Source organism: Phaethon lepturus, unplaced genomic scaffold, assembly GCF_000687285.1.
Source record: "Phaethon lepturus isolate BGI_N335 unplaced genomic scaffold, ASM68728v1 scaffold21757, whole genome shotgun sequence".
NCBI classification, from domain to species: Eukaryota; Metazoa; Chordata; class Aves; order Phaethontiformes; family Phaethontidae; genus Phaethon; species Phaethon lepturus.
The window spans coordinates 463-9,764 of NW_010551435.1; the positions used below are offsets into that span (position 1 = coordinate 463).

At 37.0% G+C, this 9,302-nt stretch overlaps 1 protein-coding gene across 1 annotated transcript; it reads left to right on the top strand.

Moving 5' to 3' along the window:
- The first annotated feature begins 136 nt into the window (after window positions 1–136).
- On the top strand, window positions 137–8,983 carry LOC104623749 (14-3-3 protein eta). The gene is made up of 2 exons (XM_010290922.1): window positions 137–260; window positions 7,509–8,983. Exons 1-2 carry the CDS (start codon window positions 137–139, stop codon window positions 8,201–8,203), a joined length of 819 nt encoding a protein of 272 aa, XP_010289224.1. The 3' UTR covers window positions 8,204–8,983.
- Window positions 8,984–9,302: the final 319 nt, after the last annotated feature.

Genomic DNA, 9,302 nt, shown 5'->3' on the forward strand with positions numbered 1-9,302 from the left:
CCAATCCGGCGCGTTGTGCAGCAGTTCGAACGCTGCCCGCCTCTCTCCTCGTCGCGGCGGGGCCATAGTGGATCCTTTCCCTGACCCCTGCTCAAGATGGGGTCCGTCCTCGCCCACCTCCTCCCCCGCGGTGGGGATGACGGGTTTAACCTCGGGGTGCGTCTCCTCTTCTGGGGGAGTCTGGGACACGCAAGCGGTTGGAGGTGCTTGTCGGGTGGGATGGCGGCTGCGGCGGGAGGTGTCCGGGGAAGCCGCGCACCGCAAGAGGAGCCCCTTCCTTTTCTAGACGTTTCTTTTGCCTCGCGATAAAAGGCACAAAGAGGGGCCTCACTCACAAACGTGAGTGCTCTGGCTCAAAGATAGTAGTTGCATCCGGGTATAAAAGCTACCCAGTGCACAGAGAGCGTTTCCCAAGCTTTAACGTTGCCTTTTTGCCTCTTCTTTGTAGGGTAACAAATTCTCAGTGCATTCCGTACCCAATTGAACACTGACATGTATTTAAACAATAAGTTACAGTTGCAACTCCACTCCTTTCAGAACCAAGAATGAAAATTACTTGTACTGATTTCTCTGTACTGATACATAATAAACTTGCAGAATGATTAAACTTGATATGTCTAGTCCTTTTTTTTTTAAAGACAAGATATTCGTATAATCTGAATTTTAAGTAATGCCAGTACATGCTTAGCAGTGTCTTTGCTGTATCTGATTACAGTTGGTTTGTTCTTGCTGATCTGTCCTTTGTGAACACCAAAGGTCCCAAGAGGAATCGTTTCCTTTGAGAGAACTGCTGTTTAAAGACAGCTGGTTTTAGTTTGAAAGAGCAGCTTCAAATGGAGTTCACATTTTTGTTGTAAGAATCAATCTGTTTAGTCTCGTTCAGGGGCTGTGATGTATGTCGCATCCCTTAAATGAGGGCAGTAAAAAAGACATGTATTTTGCTGCTCTTGTTCACTTCTGCTGTTGTGTCAATAAATACTATGACCAGTCCAGCTGTAAAGCACCAGTACTTCTGGGTATCTCAATGTCAGAGGCAGTAGACATTAAAATAAGCTGTATTTTGATTATATCACTAGAATTCTTGATACATAAAATGTAGTAGTAACAGCTCTTTATTTCTAAAATTTTTCAGTTGGTAATTCTAAAAGATGAAATTGAGAAACCACTAAAATCCACTGCTGCTCTAGAAGACTGTATTTCTAGCTGTAGTTAAACAGCTTTTTATTTTTCCAAATATCACTGAACTATATGTATGGTGCTCTGAACATACATGAAACAAACAATATAGTTGCTATCCTTCAGGAAATATGTAAATTACATATAACTAGTGTGTATGTCCAGTTGTCTTTTTAAACTGTCCTAATTACTATGCAATTTTAGTTCATCTTTAGTCACAGTATTCTTATCTGTAATGCTACTTTTGCTCTCAAATAAGTTGTATAATGGTGAGCCTCTGTAATTGGGAGCTTGCGAACACTTTGTGAGCTGAGTCCTGAGCCTTTATGAAACATTACATTATAGATACTTTAAAAATACAAAAAGTAAAGCTGAATTTAAAAGGCAACAGTTTCCTTATTTTAAGCTGTTTATATACTGTTGCATGCCTATAATGTAGCATCAATTGGTTACTTGGTTTTCACAGGTATTCACTCTAACATGGTCATCTCCAGAATGCTCTTCAGTGTTTGAAGTTGATTTTGTAGGTCTGAGTGTAAGCTGCTATGACATGTTATGTGGGCGGGCTGTCTGTTCTCACACTGCTAATATTTCCTTCCATTTCAGTGACTGTAATTACAGCTATTAAGAGTCCTTTTTATCCATGTAGAATAATATTCAAATAATGTTCCTGCACTCCAGAGATGTTGGACTTCCTTCAACAGGAAATCAGTGTTCTAACTCGGTTATCTATTCTCAATGCAGGATATCTTGATTTGAAAAGCTTCTTGTGAAACAATTTTTTAAATCTCTGAATGTGGTTTTTTAAATCTGATCGTTTTAAAAAGTACTATATGAAAGTAGTGTGCTTTCAGTATAAATAGAAATTTGAATGATTAATTTCAGTTCTAGATATTTATCACCACACTTACAATACCCAAATAGCCCACAGCCTGATTGTTACTCCTAAAACATAAAGTAACAAAGACTATTTTAGTGGAAGCATATTTGCATGATTTTTGAGACTGCCACTGAAGGAAGAAAAAGTATGACAACAGTGCCATTTTAGCTGTCAGAATAAAGCTGGAGAAACACTTATTTTCAGTTCTGTCAGTTCCTTCTTTTAAAGAAAAGCCAGATGAGGTAGCAGTTGTAGCTTAAATAAGGAAACCACTGCTCAATATTTTTGTTGCTGTTGAACTTCTTTTTCTTGGAAGAATTCTAGTATTTTGGCTTATAATGTGTAGACAGTAGAGGGAAATTAAACTTTTACTTGGTTTGCTGTTATAAATTAATGAGTTTAGTTTACTTTTTTCCAGCCAAAATTATTTTAATAGAAAATACAATCATATGTACATATGCCTCTACTAAATGTCATTCTTCCAAGGGATGTGGCGTTCTCATTGCATTAAATGCTGCTCCAGGATTCCAACTGTTTGAAATAACCCTACACGGTAGGTAAAAAACGACTTCTCAACACACTGGAGAAAGATAAGGTTTTAGTGTGTTAAAGGTTCTCACTTGATGGAACAAATATTCTGGCATCTTGAGAACAGCATTGAGTACCTGTGGTTTTAGATCATTCCAGAAATAGTTAAACATTTTAGCTGTATAAACTGGTAGTATTTTAGACAGTATTAATGCTAATATGTAGTGCTCAGGACCTCTTAATTTATGTTCTTTTCTAGTATAGCTACATAGTGACTAGAGAGTCATTTACTCTTTAAAATTCGTAAGATGAATCTGTGTTATGTGAGATATAGAATTTAAAAATTAGTCATATGTGAAATACTACACAGCATGAGATAAATTTAAGTCTTGGAATGATCTAAAGTTTTTAAAGCAAAATAGCTTGAGGTTCTAGTTTAATTTGTAGGTTTTATCTGTGTACATAAATGGACTTTAAAAGTTTGGGATGCTCCATATTTTTAGTATTGTGTCACTGAGTTGTTCTCACCAGTGTCTGATTTTGGGTTAATGAAGTATATGTGGAGGAGGGGGAATGAGATGCCTTTAACGTAAACAATATCCTCCCCTGCTGTGAGATTACTTTCCTACTGTGCTTTTATACAGTAAATCTAGCTATAGAACTTCCAGTGCTTGATATAAAACACTGAAGCCACATGATGCAAGAAAATGATCTGGTTTAAATTCATTAGTCTGGTTTCTATTTGTTCAAAAATTATGAGCTGCATAACTTGTATCAAGAGAATTTTAATAATTAAACCTAACTTTATAATGGCTCAAGTACAATCATTTTTGCAGTAGCTTGCTAAGAACTGGCTCTAGCTGTGACTTACATGCTCTGGATAATGAAACAGAAGTATAATCACCTACATTCAATTGACCTGGGTCAAATTCTACTAGGTAATCCAACAGTGCATCATAGATCTGCTGTCAGTTGTAAAACCTTCACTTCGTTGTATTTTCTATGTGAAAACAGCTCAGCTTGGTATGGCCTTTGTGGGATCACACAGGTGGAAGTAATTTCTGAGCTGATACAGTATTTCCATGCTCATCAGCATGTGTAGTTAGGAATTCCAGGGTTATAGTCAGGATTCCTTTTATATACTCCCATTTTTTTCCCAGTAAGCTGTGAAGGAACCTTGTGGGCATAAAGCAGAGGAGGAGATACCTGTAAGTATTATAGAAATAAATGAGTTAGACTGTATTCTTATTACAAAAGGCAGACAGTCCGTCTAAATTAAAACTACTAGCAGATCATAGCCTGTGTGTTCAGTTGTACCATCTGGCTCGGGACTGAAAATAACCTCAAACTTATGTGTGAGAGAGAGGTGTGTTTGCATAAAGAAAGTACAGAGTAACACCTGAGTAAGTAAATGCTACTTTGAAATCATGCTGCAAAAGGCTTTTCATATTTTAAGCACTCGATTTTCCCAACAGCCATTATAAGAAAGTGTGTCAATGTCTGTAAAAATAAGTTCTTGCATCCAAGATCTTTTCTACTAAGGAAAGGCTATAGGTATAATGGAAGACAGGAAGAAATAAATTTCCTTCAGCAGTTCAAGTTTTCTTTTTCTCTATGTCATCTCCACATGTGAAGAGAAACATGTCTTTTTTATCTACTTTGCTAATGTATTGGAAAGAGATAAAACAGTAGATAGCTCCATAATGGTCACATGCTTTCCTTTCTATTTCCTTGTAATACAGCTGTTAGACCAGGGGGGTAGATGTGATTTTTAGATATAGCTACATAGAGTATCAGCATTTTTTAGCTTGAGTTGACAGTAGTTGCTGATTCTCCAAGGAGTATCAGTAACTTTTGATACATCTTAAAGCTGGTAAATATCTCTTAAGCATATTGAATTAGCTTCTCTGTTAATTTTTCCTTTTTACTTTAAGGAACCATCTCAAGGTGAGTTTAAGTTGGTCTTGGGAATTAAATTATACAGCAGTCTAGTGATGGATCTGGAATAGTCTCTTAATTAAGTCTCTTAATCTTATCTCTTAGATATTTTCATGTTTTTGATTAAAAAGTTAATATTCTTTTTCCACATATGAACAACTATTCTGCAGCTAGTCCTGAGACATGGCTTTTTTCTGGGCTTTTTTTGTTGTGCTTTACATGAAGGTATGTTGAGTATCCCCTGCTATTTCTCAATCTTGCTATGTCAAGATAAGTTCTGTTAGTCTGGTGCTTATTGAGAGTTTTAGCAAACTTACTCAGCCCAAGCTGATGCAACAGCCAAGCCTGGCTAGTCCATATTTGTACTATGAAGACGCTTCCAAAAGTTACACTGCATTTTAAAGATTGTACTGTAGACCTATTTTTAATACTCAATGTTGAGTAAAGATCAGCTGAGATTACCAGAGTTCGTGCTAGACTTTACAAGATCCTCCCTCTCTTAATATATCTTCAAAAATTTCTGCAAATATGCTGTTTATCAACACTTGCATTAAATTTTGGTTGTGATTAGGGAAGGTTGGAAGGCTTTTCAGGTGTAGGTTATCTGCAATTGCAGTGGCTCCTGTGCAAGTGGGCTTTATCAATCAACTTTTTCAGGATGGGTGTTATGATGCATTTTCTGCAATTAAAAATTAATAACACCAGAAGAGAGATGATAGACTAGAAAAAAAGCCTGGAATACGCTTTCAAAGCTACTGGTATTCCTGTAAGATTGTATTTTGTCTCTTGTGACAAACTGGATGAAATTTGAAAAATGATTAATTTATCTCCCCTTAAGTAAATGCACCAGCTATATAGCATAGTAAAAATTTAGGATTTAGTCCTCAAAATTTTTTGACGGTTCCCAGGACATTTGTTATGCACTGTAAAATGCTGTTTTCGTGTTTTGAATACACAGAAAACATCTGTCTTTGAAAGTTCATATTGGAAAGTTTAAGAAACCACCTTAAGGAGGTAGAAGAAGTAGTTATAACAAGGGTTAGGTTGCCTGCATGTCTGTGTTTAGTTATTAAATACTTAAATACCAGCATTTAGCAGGATATTTAGTCTGAAGCAGAGGGAAAGGAATGAACATGAAGGTAGCAGTTAGCTGAGGTTAAAGAACAGAAGATGGTGAGTGGAGGATGAGGTGAAAAAATGGAGGTGAAGAATTAGGATAGCTGTGGTTGCAGTCGTCTTGTAGGTTTAATTTCTTTTGTATGGAGTCTGGACTGCAGAGCCAAGAGGTGGTATTTCTGTTACAGTTGTCCTGTTTCATCCTCAGGGTTTGTGCGGTTAAATGACATTTAAGTTTTACCAAAACATTACGGACTCCTTTAGATCAACCACTGTGATTCAGGACTTGCAAGGAACTTTCAAACGAAGTCCTCCAGCAGTGGAGGAATGATCAAGTGATTATTAATAGCCTTTGGTGGATTTCTTTGTTTCATTTTTGTAAAAGCAAGTGCTTTCCTAACAGACTGTAGGGAATAGGAAGCTCTTAGCTGAGCCTTTACATCTTCAGGGAGTTAGTATCTTTAATAGAGAAGATGATATTAGGTGGGTTGCGGTAGAGATTGTTGGGAGAGTGTTGACTGGAAGGTGTGAAGATTATGAAGATGTCGTTAGAGTTGATTCCTGTGCATTTCACCCTCTGTAGATTGTCTCTAATTGTATTAGGCCAGGCAGAGTGGTGTCTTTTGGGATTTTAGGTTCCTGAGCTGTGGGGAAAAGGCATTTTGTAGATAAAACTAATTGGCTTAGAATATTGGAAGAAAAACACCTAAATTTGAAAGTAAGCTCTCTCTTACTGTAACAGTTATAATTAATATGTTATTTTTTAGACTTGATAATATGCACATTTATTGGATGGTTCACTGGCTATACCAGCAGTCTCAGAATAGTGTAAATATTTGTGACATGATTATTTGTAGTACCTAAGTATTTGGTTGCGAACATTCTGATGCCTGTCAAGCAGTGTAAATATGCACATTTTAAAAGAAATAGTTGATGATTTTAGCAGTGTCTGAGCAAGGACACGTTTACTTTCACACCAAAATACATATTGTTAGAATTCTAGTGACTTCTTTTAATGCAGTTAGTGCAGTATGCTTAAAGTAATGGAGTTACATTTTTTCATCCTAATTCCTGTGAGTTTAATTTCATGTTTGTAAATTTGCAAAAGTAGAACAATCTTAAGTGACTATAAATCTGATAGGTTTTATTCCCTAAATTAACACAGCAAATTAAGTAGGCCTAAATACAGTATTAGAAGTATTATCTTTCTTCTACCTTAGCTTCTTGTAGTTGGAATTTGGAGTTGATCTTGGCTTTTTTTTCTTGATTGCGTGTTCTACTTCTATCCATGTTTTTTTTGTGTCCTATCCCAGAAATTTGCTTGCAGTTACCAGTTAGCAGAAATCAGGATTACTTTTATATTACATTTTATAACTGCTCACCGGAAGATACTATGAAACACTAATTCCATTTGTACTATGCAGAACTTAATCATAAGGACTGCAGCGCTTCCATCTCTGCTGTCCCATGAAAGAAAGCAGCAGGGGAAAGAAATGCAAGAACTACATCAGTTTCCAGTGTCTGTGCTGTGTTCCAGATTCATAAAACTGATATCCTAGGTACTTTTAAATTCATCACTACATGTGTAGTCTGCATAATTATAGCAGACTTCCTAAAAAACCTGAGCCTTCCTTCTGTGGATTCTTCTCCATTACACAAGCCTGACTGACTTTTATTCAGTGAATGTGCTTTGCAATGGCTTCTAAATACCTGTTCTATTACAACAGAACTGTGAGGTTTTCACTCTTAAACTTTCAGTATTACAAATTGACTTCTGTCTAAAAGGAATTTTGGGATCCAGAAGGAATTTTGAATCCTTGCACTTCATGATGGAAGTATTGAAGGGAGGTTTGCACATTTTTTCTCTAAGACAAACCCTTTAAATTTGATCTTTGTCTGTATTTTCAGGTAACTGAGCTGAATGAGCCTCTCTCAAATGAGGATAGAAACCTGCTGTCTGTAGCCTACAAGAATGTAGTTGGAGCTAGACGATCTTCCTGGCGTGTCATCAGCAGCATAGAGCAGAAGACTATGGCAGATGGGAATGAGAAGAAGCTGGAGAAGGTTAAAGCCTATAGGGAGAAGATAGAAAAGGAGCTTGAGACAGTCTGCAATGATGTTTTGGCTCTCCTAGATAAATACTTGATCAAGAACTGCAATGACTTCCAATATGAGAGCAAGGTCTTTTATCTGAAAATGAAAGGGGATTACTACCGCTATTTGGCAGAAGTTGCTGCTGGAGAGAAGAAGAACACTGTTGTGGAAGCCTCAGAAGCTGCCTATAAAGAGGCATTTGAAATCAGCAAAGAGCACATGCAGCCCACTCACCCAATTAGGCTTGGGCTGGCACTCAATTTCTCAGTGTTCTACTATGAAATCCAGAATGCTCCTGAGCAGGCCTGCCTTTTAGCCAAACAAGCCTTTGATGATGCCATAGCAGAGCTGGACACACTAAATGAGGATTCCTACAAGGACTCCACTCTCATCATGCAGTTGCTTCGAGATAACCTCACTCTGTGGACGAGTGATCAGCAAGATGAAGAGGCAGGAGAGGGCAATAATTAAAAAGCTTTCCTCTGATCCCTCTTTCATCCACTTCACCATCCCCATCATCACCAATATTTCCTTGCCACAGTCACACTAAATATCTAGTGCTAAGCATATCTGTATTGTACAGCTGTTCAGATCTGCTGTCCACTTTATGAAGAAGCAGTTTCAGATGAGTCTTCATGGGCGTTGTTGGATTGATTGGTTTATTTGCCCTATTTATCTTAGTTGCACTTGAGCAGTGCAGAAACATGCATAGTAAAATGAGGCACTTTTAGTTTGCCTGTTGATTGGAAAATATGGGAAAGAATAACGGAAAGTGAATGAAGATCATTAGATTCCAGTCAATTTCATTTGAAATGAGCTGACAGTTCTGTTAAGCAGTACATTTTGTGCATGCAAAGTAAATTAGCCACCCCAAATTTTTTTCAGTCAATGGAAACAGTTAAGCTGATATGAAATGACAACCCTGTTCATCAGTTTACAATAAAATGTTTGAAATGTGAGGTTTCAGTAGCAATTTGGGGTTTTTTTGCCTCTAACTTATGTGCACAGTTTCTTTTAATGCAGTACATCTACCTAAGAGTTTTGATACTTGTAACCTTTTGCAGTTGTTTTGAAGAATCATGAATTTATTTTTTGTAAACTCTTTGGCTGTTTAGTTGTCTGTGTATTCTGACAACACTATGTCAATATTAGCCCATGTTAAGATGGATGACTGAGATGCCAGACTTCTAAATTAAATGTTTTGGAATTAAATGAATAAAATAAAATGCTGCTTCGGGGATGTTATCTCTACATAAGCTGTCCTGTCTTTTGTTCAGAGAAGAGACTGAGTTACCTAATACATCACTGATGAGTTAAAACATATTTAATCAAAAGTTTAATGAGAAGTTGTGTCACATGCTAAACAAACAAAAAAACCCAGTATGCTGAAAAGAAGGGAAAAAACCCAACACACAAAAAACCCCCCATGAAACCAAAAAACACCCACAGCTCTTTAGAATCTGGTACTGCTCGCCTGCGTTAAAGTGGAATTTCCAAAGGTGGTATATTTAGTTATTTACTTGGTAGAGCAGTTGTAAATGCAATTCTGCTCAGGAGCTGAAAAGTTGTA